Source organism: Lupinus angustifolius, chromosome LG20 (assembly GCF_001865875.1).
Source record: "Lupinus angustifolius cultivar Tanjil chromosome LG20, LupAngTanjil_v1.0, whole genome shotgun sequence".
In the NCBI taxonomy this organism is placed as follows: Eukaryota; Viridiplantae; Streptophyta; class Magnoliopsida; order Fabales; family Fabaceae; genus Lupinus; species Lupinus angustifolius.
In genome coordinates this window covers 10,536,615-10,559,170 of record NC_032028.1, presented here as the reverse complement: position 1 = coordinate 10,559,170, position 22,556 = coordinate 10,536,615, and the positions used below count along the sequence as shown (strand labels likewise).

The following is a 22,556-nucleotide window of genomic DNA, read 5'->3' as shown; positions in this document are numbered from 1 at the left end:
TTAAAAAGGTTAAGTCATAAGCTTCCTCCTTAACTATTCCATTTGTTTCTTGCACAAAATAAATCGATTTATCTACTCTTAATAGTAAGAAGATTTCTTGTAACTTTGGTATTTCTTGAAACTTCCTACCATGTCTAACCAGCTACACAAGCATGGCCATGTAGGAATACTGTAGTAAAAATAATTTAAATGACAAACTCTCTAATTGTCTAGTGTTGGTCTAGTAATATAAGGTCTTACTAATTATCAAGTAGATCAAAAACTTAATCATGGAAACATTACTTGTTAAAAGATAAATAGTTACATGACTCAAAATAGATTAATTTTTTACGCATAAGACAAAGTATACCCTCCTCATAAAAAAATCTCTTATCTTCCTAACCATCTATATATACGTGGTACCAACCTTTCTGCCATTATACCATATTATTTCAAATACAAAGAAGGAGCGATCTCACAAGCTTCAATTATATATGTATTTTCCACCCTCTACCATATATATCCACACAAACTACCACCTAACCGAAGTTTCAAAAGGATCTTAATTAGATATCCCTCTAACTTTTTGTCTCTCTCTAACTATTCCACATCTTCATTAATTCTCTTTTCACAACCTACAAAACAGAAGAAAAAAAACATGGGTCTTAGAGACATTAGTGCTTCACTACCTCCTGGGTTTCGGTTTTATCCAAGTGATGAAGAATTGGTCCTTCATTACCTTTACAAGAAGATCACAAATGAGGAAGTTATGAAGGGTACTTTGGTGGAAATTGATTTGCACACATGCGAGCCATGGCAACTTCCTGGTATATTATTATTATCCATTAACTAACTATTTTCTTTGGGTAAATTTATATTCTATACTGCATGAACTCTTTTTTCATTTGTTTCTTGTTTAATATAAGAAAGAATAATCACATAGTGGACATTCACAAATAGAAGAAGCTATACATATAGTCTATAATCCTTGTCTGTTTATGGCTCCAAGCCTTGTGCCTCTTTGTACTTGTTTCATAAACTTGCTCAAACAAAATATGCATAACATACATACATATATACATACATACATATATATATATATATACATATATATATATACAAGAGAGAACTGAAAATTCAAGAAAATTAAGATAAGGGAAGGGGAATATCAATATTGCATACAGTTGTTATGGTTTAATAGTTTATTTATTTCTTCAATTCTTCAATTATTAAGGGTACTACCAACGTCACTGTTGATGAGTACTCTTCATATGTGGAAATTAGTAAATCATTAATTCTTTATGTCCCTAAACCATAAAGTTATTGAATGAAATCAGTATGAAATACTGATTCTATATTAAATATTTAATATTTAAATATACTGTAATAAATAGTTAGTAATTGTCCTTTCAGAATATAATTTATATAAATATATTTGACACCACTTGATATATATATATATATATATATATATATATATAATATGTCATATTGTTCCTTTAGTTAAAATTGTATTTGTATGTATAATAAAAGTTTTTTTTCCCGCTGGAAGCGCGTTCCAAACACGTTATTTTAGTGTGTGATATATTCTTTTGTCTGCTGCTAGATAGATTCTACCTTCTTTTTTGCTTATCCTTTTCATTGTCTTCGTAGCTATTTTCAACCTTTTTTCTCCTTTACTCAAAGCGGTTTCTTCAAGCATTCTATTTCCGTGGCTAATTTTTATTCCCCCACAATACAATAATTACTTTAACTTGATACACTCGAAATTATAACTCAATTATACTCGACACTCGTCTTATTTTAAAGGTACACTCACATTTTTATAGAGTTCAAAGTAATTACAACCACCCCCTCCTTCATCCTTTTATTTTTTTAAAGAGGAGTGATATGATAATTAAATTTCAATGAGGTGTTGTAATTTCTAAAATAAAATAAAGTATAATATCTATGTACTGACAATATAAAAATTTATACATAGTCAATGCATTATTTACAATTCATTTGTTTTGCTTTTATTTAAAAGTTAATAATGAATTGTGGATGATGTGTGACAGTGTAAACATATATTATACTGTCATATATTTTTTTCTGAATAAAATAACCTTTGAGTGTAATTAAATGAAATTTCTTGAGAGTTCAATTTAGTTTTCCCTTAACTTAAATTTCTTTGTTTTCCTTTGAAATTTTTCCTTAGCTTTATTTCTCAGATATTTCATTTTAGTAATTATATAATAATTTTATGTCTTCGCTTATACTTTTAATTAAAAAAAAAGACGATCGAGGTGGTGGTGACTATATGCCTATGTAGAAATAGAAGACTCAATTTTAATTTGTACGTATATGCTCTACTTCTTTCCCATCGATCTCATATTGTGTTATCCGTAATTGGTTTAAAAACAAATGTAATTTACATGCATGGCCTCTCTATATATAATACAAGGGTCCTTCTCATGTGCAAATATCGTTTCTATTGCTTTGTTAGTTCACACAAGTACCACAACCGCTTACACCAAAACCTTCTTTGTCGGTCCATGTTTATCTATACAAAACCATGAATGCACATGCACCACATAGTATATAGTATTGCTTCATATAAATGCTCTGGCATTTTGTTCATCATGACATTATATTGGGGCCAAAATTTAGACTTGTTTTAATTCTAACCAATTTGATTGATTGTGATTACATTTTAGCCCTTTTAGGTTGATGCAATTTTCACCTTGATAATCACTTGTGTTAGTCGTGTCCAATATATTAGGCACGGCCACACGCTGGTGTATGTACTTTTACTTTTGTTGGGCATGACTTGCTACCCAAGTGATTTTGACTCAACAACATTCTTATGTATACAAAATACTATATATGAAAAAATCTATAACATAGTTCACTCCAAAAAGAAAACTACCTTTTTATAAATGAAATGATAGTACTTGATCTTTCTTCCGTAAATTAATTAGTCTTCAAAGGCTTGTGCATCATTATGATGCCTATAAAGGGGTAATAAAAGAAGAAAGGGAAAACTACAGGTTACCCAAGTATCTATCAACAAGTTGATTGCTTCTCTTAGAGACCTACATCTCCTCTCTATCTATACATACAAATATTTGTTGTCCCAAATTTTTTCTCATATATTATTTCACACAAACAATAATGAAACAAAAACAACAAAAACAATAAAGACTTAAATATTTTAATTGACATAATATGTTTTTATTAGTACAAAACAATATATAAAACAAGATTTATGACACATCAGATCTCCGTTCCTATCTATATTTATCCATTTGAGTAAAAAGAAAAAAGACAGCGTCTATTGATTTCAGTTCTTTTCTACAAATAACATGCCTATGAGTTTGGTGTAGGAATGCCATTAATGAGTTATATATATATATATGAATTGCATGATAGTTATAATTCTCGAATGAATTGCACTTTAGTAAATATATTCATCCATACATGTTTAGATTTTATCCTATTATCATAATCACCTTTAGTCATGTGTTATCCATATGCTACCAAAAAAAACTGACCCATCGTGTGTTAATTCATGCATGCGTATAACTATACAGAGGTGGCAAAGCTCAACGCAACAGAATGGTACTTCTTCAGCTTCCGTGACCGTAAATATGCAACCGGATTTCGAACCAATCGAGCTACGACATCTGGCTATTGGAAAGCAACAGGGAAGGATCGAACAGTGGTAGACCCAATCACACACGAGGTTGTAGGGATGAGGAAGACATTGGTGTTCTATAGGAATAGAGCTCCAAATGGTATCAAATCGAATTGGATCATGCATGAATTTCGCTTGGAGACCCCACATATGCCCCCTAAGGTTCATTTTACTTGTCTCTATATTTATATGTCAATTTTCAAATGTGACATAAATGTGATGATCATCTTAGATATAGTTTACGTATTCATACAATGGTAAATGGACACCTGGGAATTAATGTGCAGTTGTTAATGAATAAGATCAGGGCATATAAAGTAGTGGTGGTCTTAATTTAATAATAAGTTCCGAGGTAATGGACATAAAGCTTATGATTGTGATTTCATTTATCAATCAATTGAAACATTATAGAATAAATATACATAAAGTTCTCTAGATGTTAGTATTTTTTGTTGGATTTATATTTTTTGGCCGAAGATGTTGCTGTTTTATTCAATAAAAACATAACATTTAAAAAAAAAAACATGTCTCTATTAAACAAAAAGTAAGGTGATCTTACAATAACACAAACAATAAGGTCATTAAGGTTGTCTTAATCAATTAAGATTGTTATTGTTTGTGTTGTTATAAATGATTTCTATTTTTCTTAATCATTTTATATATGGTTTTTTATTTCATTTTTTTAGAAATTGAACTAACTTTCATTTGATATATTATTTTTACCGAGCCAAAGCACATAAGACATGATTTTACAACTTTTCCTACAATAGGTTTTTTTTTTAATACAAATGTTATTATTTTATTTATTTAAAAAATGGTAGAAATTTATCATAAGTTTTGAATACCTAAAAGTACTTGGCTAATATTCTTGATAAGTGAATAATGTATAATTTATGTTGTTCTCAAATATTCAAGTACCTAGAGAAGTGCTTCTTTAACAAAGTTGTAGTGAAGTTCAGATAAGTCTTAATTAACTCCCCAAATAAATAAAATAGAGACTAATTAGATTTTCTAATATCCTTTCTCCATGATAAAGTTGGAGCTGGATATGAATTGGCTTATGCATCATCTATAGTCTATAGAGAACAAATATATATGTAAGGACTTTTTTTGTCCAATGCTATCGTTACACATCCATGTATTGATAATTGTGAGTGATTGAATTCGATAGAATAGAATAATTCATGATGAAAAAATGGACACCATGCCGTGTATTTTTGGTGTGATGATAAAGCTTCTTTAAGAGAATATTTTAGGTTCACGTTTATTTTTGCTAATTAGGTCAAATTTTGGTTGATTACACAGGAAGACTGGGTTTTATGTAGAGTATTTCACAAAGGAAAAGAAGACAACAGTGCCAAACTTAACCCACAACTCATCTTTGATGCAATAGCTCCATCCTCAACAAACCAAACCATTCCTGTTGGGTATAACCAACTTGCTTATTTCACTTCCTCAACACCAAATAATATTCATCATCATCAAAACCTAAATGAAAACAATTCTTTGATGAATCTTCTTAATTATTCTCATGACACAAACACCAATTGTAGTGCTGTTACTCAAATTAGTCCAAAAGGTGATGATGGGTATGGGTTCTTATGGGACATGGATATTGAAGAAAATAGCTTCCATGATGGTGTGGCATCAAACTTAGATGGAATAAGATTCGAGGTTGATAATAATAGTATGGTGTCGCTATAAAATGTGTGTAATGTGTACATGTGTCATACGTATATATGGTTCATATATATTGCTTAAGTAACAGAAATTTGTTGATTTGTGATGTAATGATAGTGCTTGGCGTCAAGGGGCATGTCACGTGATTGATTGTAATCATTTGTTCCATAGTAGTGGTATACTAAATGCTTATAGTTAGGTTGGTAATTTAGGTTTTTCCATTTTTTTTGGGTGTATATACACATTGGGATTTGTAGAGGGAATTATTATGATATCCTTTAATTATATATGTACATTATGTTGATTTATAATTGGTGTCCAACTATTAGTCACTTATTCCATTTTCTTAATCATTCCTTAAATTGTTTCACATCTCCAATTGCCATATGTATATGTAATAATTTTTCAAGATCTGATCTACACTAAAAGTTACAAATAATTATAATAATATTGAAGGAGGTACGTTTAACTTAGAGAAAAATACTGGAGTCCATTTGCTTACGGATATTAAGGCTATGGTCTGGTCTATGTTAAAAGCCAAGTGAATAGGAATTAGATTCTCTTATTCATATTAGATTGTCAATCATTGGATTGTATTAGACAATGCATCCTAGATTTGTAATTTTGTGGGAAGGAATATTACTTCTTCAATAAATTTTACTCTCTTTGAGGATAAATAATAATAGGTATTAGGGTTGTGTTAAGGAAGATCCTAACCAAAAGTCCAAAAAACACCCTTAAATTTCATATCTTTTAATAGTTAATCTGAATTATTATTTTTTCTTAATTAGCTTTTAAGTTAAACTTTTGGTAAAATTGATCCACTAATAAATATACTGACAGTGAAATTTATTCATTCATGCATTCTTTAATTTCGGCTCAAATATTATTATTATTTAATTTTTTTTATATCAATATTAATCTACTTCTCATTTTAACCAAGAAATTTATTTATCCTTTTATTCTCAATCAATTTATATTTAATAGTTTCTTCTACCTAACGACATACGACTTATTACTACTATTGTGAGTCTAATGATAGTGATTTTTATTGTTGTCATATTGGTATTTAACATTATCTTTATGTAGAAATTAATTTCACCAACAAATAAAATGTAAGAGATAATTAGAAAGAAAAAATAATTTATGATAATTATTTATAAAAGATATAAAGTTTATAGATGTACACTTTCCACTATTTATAAAACATTATAGACCTAATGTGCATCCATAAAGATACCCGGCCCACTAGACGCTAACAATCTTATCTATTAGTGTACAACACACTCAACCTTGGGCTGATGCTCAAGCTCAACAAATAAGAAACATCAAACATGTGGCTCCCAATTCCATTAATGGATCAGACAATCATATAAGTCTAAGAAAAATACCAAACACTCAATTCAGCCCGTTTTTATTATAAAAAATACTTATCAACAGAAGATGAAATTAATAAAACTCTACGACTATATCCACACAACGTAACTTTTTTTCCAAAAGCAGAAATTTTTTTAATTAGACAAAGTTAGCTTCAGATCAACTCATTCAAATTGGATATAAAACCTCTTTAAATACAAACATATAGTAAAAATATACTAGTCTAATCCCCAACTACTACTGAAAGAAAAAAAATCAACAACTAATCTCCTTAAAACTGCTATTTAACTTAAGTCAAACTTAAACTAGGGGTAAACAGTACCTGACCTTACATATTACTTGGTATAACTCGATCATGATCATGTCCGAATAAGGTTGGATTTGGGTTCAAAAATTAGATCTAGTTAATATTTAGGGTTAGATAGAGATCAAACATGAACTATCTCATAGTTACTTACTCATCATGTTTGTATGTTTCTCTATTCAAATGTATCCAGCATAATGTCACATTTTAGTCGAAAATATAATTGTTTCTCTAATTTTTCATCATACATACATGATTAATAATATATATATATACATATATCATTTTATATGTCAAACTACATATTCATAGGAATAAATAATATTGATAAGACTTTATCTAAAATGAGTATGCATTATATTTAACCGGATCTATGATTGAGTTCAGATTTAAAGTTTGACCCGATAAATATCTAGGGTTGGGTTAACATCAAGTCTATGGTCGAGTCCGGGATAAAAAAAATGACCCGACCAACATTTAGGGTCGGGTAAGGATAAACTTTAACTTGTCCCAATCCGGCTCATGCTCAACCCTACTTATTAAATTATCTAAAAACACATATCAACCATAATAGTTTAACCTACTTAATTATAACATATTAATATTTACATTATATTATTTTTAATACAATTAAAAATATTAATATGAAATTTCAATATAATTTTTTTTGTAAAAATATAATTTTATTGTTGATGTTAGATAGGTCTATTTAAAAGTAAGTCCATTAACATATTTAAAGATAAATTTATTGATTTTCTAAAGACTTATAGGAAAATAGACTTTTAAATATAATTGATAGTATTTTAGAAATGAAAGTTATAGTAGTGAAAATAGAAGTGGAGAAGCTTTGGAGCTACACAACTTAGAATAATTTGCTTCTTATTTGGATACATCACAAATGAAGGGTGAGTGCCTATTTATAGGCTTTCTACAACACTTATGAATTTCTAGATGGTTCCATAAGTATCTAGTATACATTTTTCTCAAGATTTCTAGATACTTCTTTAATTATAATACTAAATGCCTATAATAGAATATACTAGAAGCTTAGGATAATTCTAGATATTATGGTACAATCATCACTACTTGTTTCTACACAAGTGTGGAAGCTTCTAGAAAGTGTGCATCAATATTTTATCACTCCTCCTTGATGCACATCTTTGTAACTCCTAGCATCGATCGTAGTTGCTCGAACTTTGGCCTTGGTAATGCCTTAGTGAATATGTCAGCAATTTGATCTTCGGTCTTGCAATACTCGAGCTTTATTTCTTTATTCTCACTTGCTTCTCTGACAACATGATATTTAATTGCGATATGTTTTGTCCTGTTGTGATGGACTGGATTCTTTGCTATCGCCGATTTGTTGTCACAGTAGATTGTCATAGGCTCTGTCTCTTAATCTCCCATATCATTGAGTATTCGTCTAAGCCATATAGCTTGGTTAGTCGTCTCTGCAGCTGCTACGTACTCAGCTTCTGCTGTTGATTGTGCAATGATTGCTTGCTTCTTTGACGCCCAAGAGAATACTCCTGATCCAAGTGAGAAGGCATAACCAGATGTGCTCTTCATGTCATCCATCGAACCTGCCCAATCACTGTCAGTGTAGCCGTGTAATGTTGAGTTGGTGTTGGTCTTATACCATATACCGAACTCTTTTGTTCCTTGTAAGTATCTAAGAATTCTTTTTCCAACTCCAAAGTGGATTTGACTCGGGCTTTGCATGAATCTTGATAGAAGACTTGTAGCATACATGATATCTGGTCGAGTGGCAGTGAGATATAGAAGACTCCCGATCAAACTCCTGTAGAGAGATGCATCTGCCTGTGGAGATCCATCGTCCTTCTGTAGCTTCTCATTAGTCACGAGCGGAGTAGCAACTGGTTTGCACTCACACATCTTGAACTTCTTTAGTAGTTCTTCTATGTATTTCTTCTGTGAGATGAATATACCTTCTTTTCTTTGATTTACCTCAATTCCAAGGAAGTAGTGCATTAAGCCTAGGTCTGTCATCTCGAATGTCTTCATCATGTCTTCTTTGAACTCTGTTATCATCTTTATATTGTTTCCAGTGTATATAAGATCATCTACGTACAAGGAAACTATTAAAGTATCATACTGACCTTGGGACTTAATGTATAGTGTAGGCTCACTCTTACTCCTCCTAAATCCTTTATCGACGAAGTACTGGTCAATTCTACTATACCATGCTCGAGGAGCTTGCTTCAAGCCATATAGAGCCTTCTTCAATCGTAGCACTTTGTTTTCGTTGCCCTTGCTCATGAACCCTTCTGGCTGCTCCACATAGATCTCTTCTTGAAGTACTCCATTGAGGAATGCAGACTTGACATCTAGCTGGTAAATGCTCCATCCTCTTTTTGCTGCAAGAGCTATTAGAGCTCTTATAGTATCTAGACGAGCAACTGGAGCAAATGTCTCATTATAGTCGATTCCTGGTTGTTGGGAGTAGCCCTTGGCTACTAATCTCGCCTTGTGCTTATGTATAGTGCCATCAGGATTGAGCTTTATTTTATACACCCATTTTACTCCGATGATGTCTTTATCTTTTGGACAATCTACTAGCTCCCACGTGTTGTTTTTCTCGATCATCTTTATCTCTTCTTCCATTGCCTTGACCCATACTTCTTGCCTTGATGCTTCTTCAAAGCTTCCAGGTTCAACTATGGCCAAGTTGCATGTCTCATATATATCTACTAAGGATCTTACTCGTCTCGGAGAAGATTCCGGTGAAGATTGTTCATGTGGGAGTGTAGTTGGCGTACCTGGATCTTCTGTTGCTTCTTCTACTTCCCCAGTTACTTGTGGTTGTTGTGTTGGTATGGAGATGTTGTGTCTCTCAATCTTGCCTTCATTCCAGTTCCAAGCGGCACTTTCATCAACTTCAACATCTCGACTGATGATAAGTTTCTTCGTTTCTAGATTGTATATGCGATAGCCTTTTGACTGTGTGCTATATCCCAAGAAGATGCCTCTTATCGTCTTGTCTTCTAGTTTGTGTCTCTTTTCTTTTGGGACATGTATATAACAGATAGATCCAAAAACTCTTAGATGTTTAGCTGATGGCTTCCTACCGCTCCAAGCTTCTATAGGAGTTTTACCTTCGACTGCCTTTGTTGGACATCTATTCATTATGTAGACAGCTGTGTAAACTGCTTCGGCCCAAAAGGTGTTTGGCAAACCTTTCTCCTTGAGCATCGATCTAGCCATCTCCATGACCGTGCGATTTTTCCTTTCAGACACCCCATTTTGTTGTGGAGTGTAAGCAACTGTGAGTTGACGCTCTATGCCTTCATCCTCACAAAATTTATCAAATTCGTGAGAGTTGTACTCTTTGCCACGATCGCTTCTGAGTACTTTTATATGTTTCCCGCTTTGCTTCTCGACAAAGGCCTTGAACTTCTTGAATATTCCAAAGACTTCTGATTTTTCTTTTATAAAATAGACCCATGTCATTCTAGAAAAGTCATCAATGAAGAGGATGAAATACCTGTTATTAGTGAGGGATGGCGTCCTCATTGGTCCACATACGTCAGTATGGATGAGCTCTAACAAGCATTTTGCTCTCCAAGATTTCCCACTTGAAAAATGTAGTCTATGTTGCTTCCCAAGTAGACATCCTTCACAAGCTCCTTCATTCTCTTGGATGCATGGAAGATCCTTCATCATTCTTTTATGATATAATAGCTTTAAGGCTTGGTTATTAAGATGACCAAATCTTCGATGCCATAGCCATGATTCATCAACTTGAACCTTCATAGCGATGTTAGTAGCATATTTCCAAGTTATTGGAAAACTTCTATTTCTTTTCTCCATTTTAACTTGGGCTATTTCAAACTTTCTATTATTGTCATATATATTGCATGTATCTCCCTCAAAGTGGAGAGAGTAACCTTTTTCCATCATTTGGCCAATACTCAAGAGATTTTCTTTAAGGTTAGGAACTAGTAAGACATCTTTGATAAGTCGCGTACCTGATTGTGTCTCCACCATGACAGTGCCTTTGCCTTTAGACTCAACCATGGTGCCATTACCTAATCGAACTTGCACTCTGACAGACTCATCAATATCTTTGAAAATGCTCCCGTCCTTAGCCATGTGGTTACTACAACCACTATCCAAGTACCAGTTTTCTTCTTTATCACGACTACAGACTTGGTTGGCATAGAATAGTTGTTGGTCATGTTTGCATTCTTCAGTGAAATTGGCCTGATGATTATTTTTGTTGCGACAATTTTGCTCTGAGTGCCCAAATCTTTTGCAATATTGGCATTGTATCTTTCCTCGATATCGACAATATTTTTCTGAATGGCCTGACTTCTGGCATATGCCGCAAGGAAGATATTTTGCTTGATTGTTTCTAGAGAAATCTTTAGAAATCTCTTTGTTTCTAGAATGTTCCGCACCAATATTATTTCTTCTTTGATATTCTTTATTCTGAGACCTTAGTCTGAGCTTTGATTGAAAGGCATTTTCTAGTGAACCTTCATCATGCCTACTCAATCTTTGCTCATAAGCTTCTAGAGAGCCCATTAGTTCTGTTACTGATAGAGTAGACAAATCTTTGGTTTGCTCAATCGTAGTAACTATTGAGTCATATTTTTGGGGAATTGAAATCAGAATTTTCTCAACAATTCTTTTGTCAAGAATATTTTCCCCATAGGCTTTCATTTGATTGACTATTTCTTTTATTTTAGAATAATAGTCTTTTATGGTCTCAGACTCTTTCATCTTAAGTAATTCAAACTCACGCCTAAGAGTTTGAAGTTTAATGGTGCGTACCTTATCACTGCCATGAAACTCCTCCTTTAGTGTATCCCATGCTTCTTTGGCACTTGTAGCTCCCATTATTCTTGGAAAGATAGTCTCCGCCAAGGCTTGTTGTAGAATAAATAACGCTTTTGCATCCTTTTGCACATTCTCTTTCAACTCCTTTTTCTGAGCCACGGTAAGAGTTGAAGTATTCTCTGGAGTAGTGAATCCTTCTTCTACAATATCCCACAAATCTTGGGACCGGAAGAAAGTAGTCATTTTTGTATTCCAAAAATCATAGTTTTCTCCAGTGAAAATTGGGATAGGAATTGATGATGATTGAATAGTGCTAGCCATAGCTCAAAGTGTATAAATATGGTTTAGTTTGGATGTGAGATTCTTGGAGATAGTTGGAAATGGATAGAGTAATATTCTACGCCCAGTGTATGAGAGTATTATTCTACGCCCAGTGTATGACCAAACGTAGTTCTGATGCCACTGATAGTATTTTAGAAATGAAAGTTATAGTAGTGAAAATAGAAGTGGAGAAGCTTTGGAGCTACACAACTTAGAATAATTTGCTTCTTATTTGGATGCTTTACAAATGAAGGGTGAGTGCCTATTTATAGGCTTTCTACAACACTTATGAATTTCTAGATGGTTCCATAAGTATCTAGTATACATTTTTCTCAAGATTTCTAGATACTTCTTTAATTATAATACTAAATGCCTATAATAGAATATACTAGAAGCTTAGGATAATTCTAGATATTATGGTACAATCATCACTACTTGTTTCTACACAAGTGTGGAAGCTTCTAGAAAGTGTGCATCAATATTTTATCAATAATTACAGATCATACTAAACTTATAGATCAGACCTAAGACTTAACAGGTAGACAAATCATCTCTTAGGTGCCATAAAATGAATTCTGAATTTAATGCACTTGTGAACTGTGAGCATGGGTGTCTATGGTTCCTTTTTTCCCCAAGTAATCACATGTCTTGAGTTCAAGTTGATCAGAATGTAGCTTCTTTCTGTAGGAGAGATTTACCGTTCGTAGTAATACTACTCGATTCAAACAGGATCAACTTCTCTGGGTAATAATACATGGGGTTTAGACCCCAAAATGAATCATGGGGTTAGTGTATAAATTATTGATAATTGATGATATACTAACTATATAAGTATTTACATTCATAATACAGACACATACATATATATATATATATATATATATATATATATATTATAAACTCTCACTTTGAACTGAAAGAAAAAAATAAAAGGGCGTATAAAGGAGATATAGAAAAAATAGTAACAATATATTGGTTGTTATATACAATATTATCTATTTCAGATGAAGTGTATGTTCTGTAAACATTATAAATAGAGAAAGAATTATATATTTTAATTTTGTTTTCCAAAATTAATCTATAACAGGAAAAATCCATACCACACGTCTGCAACATTCAACCTAAGAGTTATTTTCGTGGTAAAATTTTCAAAAACCTATAATTAGCTACAACCAATGGCTTAATTAGGTTGTTTAATTAGTCTATCCACAAAAAGATAACAAACTCCACTTTTTATGGGAATCCCTATAACTATATATATGTTAGGATGAATAGTTATTTTTCACACACTCTCCTCCTCTCCCTCCTCCTCCTCCTTAACCTCAACCTCAAAGCTTATAAGTTAATTCCTAAAAAAAATTAAAAGTAGAGAGGTAATAGGTTACCATGGCAGGGGGAGGATTTGCATCAGCAGGTGGTGGAGAAACCCACTTTGAAGCCAAAATCACTTTTACTGTCATAATCTCTTGCATTATGGCTGCCACTGGTGGTCTTATGTTTGGTTATGATATTGGAATTTCAGGTGGTGTAACCTCAATGCCTAGTTTTCTTCAAAAGTTTTTTCCCGAAGTATACAAAAAAACACTAGTTCATGGGATTGAAAGTAACTATTGCAAATATGACAATCAATACCTTCAATTGTTCACATCTTCTTTATACCTTGCTGCTTTGGTAGCCACCATGTTTGCTTCCACTGTTACAAGGAAGTTAGGTCGTAAGCAAACTATGTTGGTTGCTGGGCTTTTCTTCATTGTTGGAACTGCGTTAAATGCTGTTGGAAACACCCTTATTATATTGATTGTAGGAAGGGTCATTCTTGGTTGTGGTGTTGGTTTTGCTAATCAAGCTGTTCCTGTCTTTCTTTCTGAGATTGCACCAACAAGAATTCGTGGAGCACTTAACATCATGTTCCAGCTTAACATCACTATTGGCATTCTCATTGCAAACCTTGTCAACTATTTCATGGCAAAGATTGAAGGTGGATATGGGTGGAGGATATCAATTGCATTGGCTGGGGTTCCAGCACTGATGCTAACACTAGGGGCACTTGCAGTGGATGACACTCCCAACAGTCTTATAGAGAGAGGAAAAGAAGAGGAAGGTTTGGCTGTGCTTAAGAAGATTCGTGGTGTTGACAATGTTGAAGCTGAGTTTCAAGATATCCTTAAAGCAAGTAAAATTTCTAAACAAGTCAAGAACCCTTTCAGGAACCTCCTCAAGCGTCACAATCGCCCTCCTCTGATTATTGCAATCTGCATGCAAGTCTTCCAACAATTCACTGGTATCAATGCCATCATGTTCTATGCTCCTGTTTTGTTCAGCACTATGGGATTTAAAAGTGATGCTTCACTCTATTCTGCTGTCATTACTGGTGCTGTTAATGTCCTCTCTACCTTGGTTTCTGTCTACTTTGTTGACAAAGCTGGAAGAAGAATGCTCTTATTAGAAGCATGTGTCCAAATGTTTGTGTCTCAGACTGTCATTGCTATAGTGCTTGGGTTAAAGGTCCAAGATTTCTCACAGGATTTGAGCAAGGGTTTTGCTATGCTAGTGGTTATCATGGTTTGCACATTTGTAGCATCATTTGCATGGTCATGGGGCCCACTTGGATGGCTCATTCCTAGTGAGACTTTCCCATTAGAAGCTAGGTCTGCAGGTCAAAGTGTGACTGTGTTTGTTAACATGCTCTTCACCTTCATTATTGCACAAGCCTTCTTATCCATGATGTGCCATATGAAATATGGTATATTTGTGTTCTTCTCAACTTGGGTGTTTGTGATGGGTTTATTCACATTGTTCCTGATTCCAGAGACTAAGAATATCCCCATTGAAGATATGAATGAAAAAGTTTGGGGACAACATTGGTTCTGGAAGAGCTATATGGATGACTAAATTTGAGGCACCCATGCAACTCTTCTTAGTAACTTGGAAAAATGCAAGTTAGTTGACACAAAGATTACATGGATATATTCAATTAGAGATTCTGGCTATGTGTACAGTTTCTTTTCTTTTCTTTTTCCATTTAAATTTGTGTGTACGACCATCTTACATTGAAGGGTATATATATTGCATCAGCCCTACTTGGGTTTTGATCACCTGTGTATCTAAGGCCTCAATAGGATATACAACATATGTTAAAAGTTGAAATAATAAATATTATTATATATAAAAAGATAAAGTACTATTGTCAACTCATAAAATTAAATATATCTAATAAAATAAATTATATATTTAGTTACTTCATATTTTGAAATCATTGAATGATCAACTCATTATTATTTTGCTGAACATATCTTGCTTAGTATAGAAATGACTGAATAATTATGCATTCTCCATTCGATTACATAATCCAATTTTCATGATCTACATTGTTGAAAAGACTATTTCTACGATTGTTGTGGTAACATTTAAAATAGTTTCTAACTTCAAAAGAAGATAAACTAATAGTTAAATAATATATTTTTTACTTTCAATCAACTTATCTAAAAGATTAAACAAGTTCATAATTATTACACATATTTACTGGATATTATATTCTTACACATAATAAAGCTGATAAATTAATGAAGGAAGAAAAAAGAGTTGTACTAGCGTCTTGACCAAATTCATTTCTTTCATCAAATGATACTCTCCGTATCATATCTAAAATACATATCAAGTATAATATGTGAGTCAAATTTATTATCCTTGTCCATAAATCGAGGTGCATAAATAAGTGTCTCTCTACACAACACCATTCAAAGAAACACATATTATAATCTCATATTTCTAGTACTTTTCGTTTGTGTTTCATTTTGGCATGCATGTGAACATGCTGAAATGTTAGAAAATAAACAACAATGCTTGCTTATATTCTAAAGCTTGTTCACGTTTTCTTTTGTTTGATTTGAGAAATGGGTTTTCTTTCTTGAGTTCAGAGATAATAGAGATTTTGAATATTGTGCAGCAATAATGGTTTTGTCCATGCATATAGTGATTTCTGGCACTTGGATCTGCAAAATACTGTTGGTAACGTGGGAGCAGTGCAGAGTAGTAACTAGTTACATGGATTGGATGTAACACTTTCCATTGAATTAATCAGAGAAATAGTAATCACTTGCCTAAATCACACAGTTATGGGGAAGATAAACTTTTGTGCAGCTTCACTGCCTTTTTTGGCTTCTATTGCCCGATCTGTTCTATCATAGTACTACTACTAACTGATAACACTCAAATAAGTGCTCGTGTGCATGTCCTATATCCTATATTAGTGAATAAAGCAAGGCTGTTTAGATTTGAGCAATGAAAAATGAGGAGGATACACGTTTTGAAGTTTTATTGCAAAACAATAAAAAATTTAACAAATTCTAACAATAAAAAATTCAACAAATTCTAACAATAAAAAATGGGTCGAAGAAATCTCAAATGTTCCACAAAAAAAAATCATGTCTTTATTTTTTTTAATTAATCAAATTCTGTAATATATTAATAGAGAGAAAATATATTTATTCCAAATATTAATTAGTCATTAATTCTAGGGAAATTTAATGGTTTAAATTTATTTACTAATTCAAAACATTTGATTTCCTTAAAATTGATGGCTAAGATGTGGAATAAGTTTAAAAAAACTTACTCTTTGAATAAATGGATCTCCTCCCTATTAATTTAGTTTATATTTTTATAACTTTTTAATAAAATATCACTTCTTAATTGAATGAGGACACCAAATGAGATATATATCTTCATCCCTTCGAGGTAATTTGTGCATTATCATGACAATGATCCTATGTCCTCATTCTTGTTCTAATTTGTGTCTCCACCTAATTAGAAATTTTCATTTAATTAAAAAGAAAAATCATAAATATGAATTAATTTTTTGATATTAAGTTTAATTGACTAAGTACTTGTGTACATAATTTTCTAAGGAGAAAGGATAGTTTATTTATTTATTTTTGATCGGCAATAATTTATTAAAAAAAAAAATAGATAGGAGAACAAGTGATACTCCTATCCACAAAGACATTAACTATTACAAGAAATGCAACTAGATGGATTCCAAACCCATTCCAAAAAGGAGAAAGAAAACCCTGCGAATCGAGCACTAAGAAGATTCCATAAATGAAGGTTAATAACGAACATTACCTCATCAAGATTAAAACAAGACTGCTCAAAGATAATTTTGTTTCTAACTGATCACAAGGACCAAATAGTGACAAACCAAATGGGCATCCATTGTTGATGAGAATTTTTCGCCTCCCCGAACAAGTGCCAATGGGATAGAAAATTGCTTCCGATACTACTAGGCAAAATAGAGTAGATGCCGAACAAGGAGTAAAGTTTCTGCCATACACTGTAAGACAACGAGCACGTGAAGAACAAATGATCAGTAGATTCTTCTAGCTCACCACAAAAGGCACATAGAGTCGAGGGAAAAGATCCTATAATGCCACGTCTAGCCAAATTCAACCGAGTAGCCACACCTCCCACGAAAAGTCTCCACACAAAGAATTTCAACTTGGATGGGACCTTGGAAGCCCATAATCTCTTATAATGTAGATAATTATATTCATGACCTTATTTTGAAGTACCTTGTACGCATTCCGAACCGAGTAGGTACCATTCTTATCGTGAACCCAAAGCCACCCATCCTCATTGCCTTGGACAAGTCTCACCTCCTCCACTTTATTAAGAAGATCATTTACCTCATCTTGCTCCCATAGAAATAAAGACCTTCGCCAATTTAGAAGCCAACACCAAATCTCATTCCTCCATTCACCCATAGAGCTAATGCAAGCATCTTTATTCAAAGTAACCTGAAACAATCTTTCAAAACAATTCTTAAGGCACTCTCCCCCAACCCAAATATCCCTCCAAAATAAAGTAGACTGCCCAGACCCAACTCTCCTCCGAACACCCTCATTAAACCAACCCTTGTTAAAACCATTATCTCTATTACACAGACACCCTAAATCTCTCCACCACGACGACCCCTTCTTGAAGCACTCACCATCATCAAGCCCACCCCTAACCACTACCTCGACTCTGTATATAGACCTCAACACTTTCACCCACAAAGACTCACTCGAAGAGAGCATACGCCACCTCCATTTACCTAAAATAGCCAAATTGAACAGACCTAAATTTTTTACCCCAAACCCTCTTCCTCTTTTGACTTGGACACCTCTTTCCATCTCACCCAGTGGATACCTTTATTCACCTCACCTCTACCCCAAAGAAACCTTCTCTGGATTTTTTCTAACTCGTGAATGATAGAAACAAGGGCCTTAAAAAAGGAGAAATAATAGATCGGTAAGGAAGACAACACCGACTTTAAGAGTGTTACTAGACCTCCAAAGGAAAGAAGCTTTTGTTGCCAACGAGAGAGCTTTCTTTTAAAAGTATCAATAACCGAAGACCAAGTAGATAGCATTTTCAGATTAGCACCAACCGGAATTCCCAAGAACTTGAAAGGGATAGAACCAATTCCACACAAAAACCTATTGACTGCCACTTGAACGAACGAAGGGTCAGCCTTAATCCCAATGAAGCTGCTTTTATGAAAATTAATTTTCAACCCAGACGCCAATTCAAAGCACTTCAAAATACTTTTGAGAACCATAATGTTATCCACTGAATTCTCCCCAATTAGCAGTGTATCGTCCGCATATTGGAGATGAGAAATAACAACCTCGTCTCTACCAACCGAATATCTAGTGAAAATCTTCTTCAAAACAGAAGATCTCATAATACCACCAAGACCCTCTGCAACAATAAGGAAAAGAAAATGAGCAATTGGATCACCTTGTCGTAAACCGCGAGCCATTCTGAACTCCAACGTCAGACTCCCATTAACCAAGATAGAAACTGAGTTCGATTGTAAGCAGCTTTTAATCCAATTCCTCCATTTGAAACAGAAACCCATCCTCTCTAACATATACAAAAGGAAGCTCGAGTTAACCGAATCATAAGCCTTCTCAAAGTCCACTTTGAATATAAAACAGTTTCCATCCTTCTTTTTTCTTGCCTGGTCAATGATCTCATTTGCAATTACCACCCCGTCCATAATGTTTCTACCTTTGATGAAAGCAGTTTGACAATCCGAGATAACTGAGTGAATAACCCTTTTCAGCCGCCCAGCGAGAAGTTTGGAAATAATCTTATGGATGCAGCCGACCAAGGAAATCGGTCTAAAATCTCCAAGACCTTGAGGACTACTCGACTTCGGAATAAGGATAATAAAAGAGGCATTACAACCTCTAGCAAGATCGCCGTAGATGTAGAAGTCATCCACCATAGCTATAATATCCGATTTCACGCAATCCCAAGATTTTTTAATAAACGTGAAATTAAAGCCATCAGGCCTAGGGCTTTTATCACCTTCACAACTCCACACAACTTCTTTAATCTCCGCTTCTTCAAATCTCGATGTTAGAAAATGGTTGTCCTCAGCTGAGATACCGTTGAACTCAATTCCATCAAGAGAAGGTCTATTCCAGTGGGACTCTGCAAATCTATCCCTGAAAAAAGAGCAGATATGGTTTTTTACTCTACTTGGGTCATCAACCCACACCTCATCAATGAGCAAACCGTGAACCTCCTTTGATCTCCGACTTCTATTAATTGAGGCATGGAAGAATTTAGAATTAGAATCACCTTCCTGGAGCCATTTCTGTCTGGATTTTTGGAGCAACAGGTTGTCCTTTTGTCTCGAAAGATACCATAGATCAGTAGTAGCACTTCTCCTAGCAGCGATATCATCAACAGACAAAATACCCTCACTACCTTTTCCATCAATTGAGTTAATCAATGTCACCTTATCCGCAATATTTTTGTCAAGCACACCGAAATGCTTCTTATTCCAGATCTTCAAAGACCCCTTAAGCCTTTTCAGTTTTTCCTTTAAAACAAATGACCCCCTACCACTGACCTCCAAACTCTTCCATTCATCTTCCACAAATTTAGCGAAACCAGCATTTGAAAACCAACAATTGTTTGTTCTGAACGGAGTCGGGCCCTAATTAGGAAGATCATTCCTCAAGAGAATATGACAATGATCAGAAAAAGTCCTCTCAAGGCCCAACTGGACAAGACGCCCCCACTTGTTTAGCCAATTGTCATTAACCAAAAACCTATCCAACCTGCTCATCGACAAGCCACTTGAAAGAAACCAAGTGAAGTTCTTACCAACAAGAGGAAGATCAAATAACTCCATATCATCAATAAACTGAGAGAACTCAATACAGTCACTACTACCAGCATGAGAACCGATTCCTCTTCTTTCTTCTGGGTGCAAGACATCATTGAAGTCACCCACTAGACACCATAAATCGTCAGGAGATCCCAACTTATCAACCTTAGTTTCTTCCCAAAAAGCATGTTTCCTATCCAAATCACATGGACAATATACATTCATAATGTGAGAGAAAGCATTATGTCTAGCCCATTTACCTTTCACAGTCACGAAATTTGTACCGCACCGCACCTCTTTGGAAACAAAACTGGAATTACTCCATAAGCTTAGAATACCGCCAGATAGCCCATCTGAAGGCTTAAAATCCCAATCAAAGTCATCACTGCCCCACAGAGCCAAACAGAGATTAAAATCAACGGATTGAATCTTAGTCTCTTGAATGCACATAAAATCTAGTTTGTATTTTCTGACAAGATTTCTAATCTCCTTCTTCTTCAATCGCCCTCCCAGACCTCGAATATTAATGGATATTATTATCATCAGAGCACGCGGATCTCCTTATAACTGCTTCAAATTGGTCCTTGTCCCTTTCCTCCAAAGCGGCCAATTTATTAATGATTTCATCCTCATTACTAGTCCCGCACAACCCAATCCTTTTACCAATTACCCACATATCTTCGGCCACCTTCTGTGAGGAAAGAGGGCCAAGCCCCACTTCGGTGTTAGTCGTAACATCCAAATCTTCCTTAGAATAGTGAAAAGAATTATCTCCGATAATCTCCCTAGAACTAGGACCACCTTCATGATTCAAACCAATTGGGGCAGCATTATTGATAGCAGGAATATCTCCTAGGTCGATACAAAAGTTTTTCAATTCAACAAGAGCCTGTTTCCGCTTCACCTTCTTATCCCGCTTTAATTTTCTCCGGTTCATTGTACCTGCAGCCTTCTTAGCCCTTCCACCCCCCAAACACGACCCACTTAAGTTGGGAGATATGTCCTTGGATTGCATAGCATGTGGAGCGATTGGGTGGTCACAACTCACATTGTTGGCCACGTCTTGAACCAATGTATGAGATATTGTATTATGACTTTGAGAAGCTTTGAAATCACCAAATGGATCTTGCAAACTATGAGTGGAAGTTGGGCTTAAGGAATCAATACTCACATTGTTGACCACGTGGTGAGCCATAAGGTGAGTAATTAAATTCTGACTATGAGCAACATTGCACTCACCAGATTGATCTAGCAAATTATTGTTGGAGATTGGGCTTGTAACGTTAGCGCTGACTTGAATGAGTTATGTGTAACAACTTAGTAACGTTAGCGCTAACTTGAATGAGTTATGTATAACAACTTATTTGATAGAAAGCGCTGTTAATGTTAATCAATTCCATACGCATAACTAAGAAATCGTTGTTGACATAGTAACAACGCTTTCTTAATTATGCATTGTTGATTTTATACGACATTTTAAGTGTCAGAGATATTAATGGTTGAGTAGTTATGCATCTCTTTATTTGTTGAAATATTAATGGTTGAGTGGTTACGTGTCTATTTGTTTGTTGAAATATTAATGGTTGAGTGGTTATGCGTCTCTTCGTTTGTTGAAATATTAATGGTTGCTCATCTATAAATGTTGTGGTTTACTTCATATTATATTTCATCAGTAAGAGTATGTGTTTCTATAGGAGTAAGTTTAAAGTGTTAAAAGTGCTAAAGTTGTGTTTCTGTTTCAGAATCATGTCAATGAGGTCTTTAACATCTTTTGTTTTGACAAGATGACCTAGATTTCAAAAGGAAAGTGACTATTATATAAGATTTGCATTAAATATAGATTTAATTTATAAACTATTTAGTTCATTGATCTCTTTCAATTTATTCAGGTCATTGATTTCCCTCATTGGAATATTTTATTTTTCAAAAAGTGCCCAGATTTCATAAGGAAAATGGTTGTTATACAAGATTTGCGTGAGATGAAGAATTAACTTGTAAATTATTTAGTTCATTGATTTCTCTCATTCGATCAGTTTATTAATTTCCTTCTTTGATATCTTGTCAATGAGGTCTTTAACATCTTTTGATTTTCCAAAAGGACCCATATTTTAGAAGAAAAGTGGTTGTTATACAAGATTTGCGTGAGATGAATAATTAATTTGTAAATTATTGAGTTCATTGATTTTCTTCATTCGTGTCACTGTAATGTATTTTGTCTCTTTGAATGAAAAATGAACAATTACTTTGGA

The 22,556-nt window shown here is 33.9% G+C and overlaps 2 protein-coding genes and 1 long non-coding RNA gene across 3 annotated transcripts; all 3 read left to right on the top strand.

Moving 5' to 3' along the window:
- LOC109335202 (protein CUP-SHAPED COTYLEDON 3-like) lies at window positions 405-5,624 on the top strand. The gene is made up of 3 exons (XM_019571315.1): window positions 405-806; window positions 3,552-3,817; window positions 4,961-5,624. The coding sequence occupies exons 1-3, from the start codon at window positions 638-640 to the stop codon at window positions 5,357-5,359; spliced, it is 834 nt and encodes a 277-aa protein (XP_019426860.1). The 5' UTR covers window positions 405-637; the 3' UTR covers window positions 5,360-5,624.
- Window positions 12,232-21,750, top strand: LOC109335036. The gene is made up of 3 exons (XR_002106173.1): window positions 12,232-12,313; window positions 21,304-21,307; window positions 21,739-21,750. It is a non-coding gene; the product is annotated as an uncharacterized LOC109335036 (long non-coding RNA).
- Window positions 13,431-15,233, top strand: LOC109335035 (sugar transport protein 13-like). Its single transcript, XM_019571075.1, has one exon. The coding sequence runs from the start codon at window positions 13,527-13,529 to the stop codon at window positions 15,030-15,032; it is 1,506 nt and encodes a 501-aa protein (XP_019426620.1). The 5' UTR covers window positions 13,431-13,526; the 3' UTR covers window positions 15,033-15,233.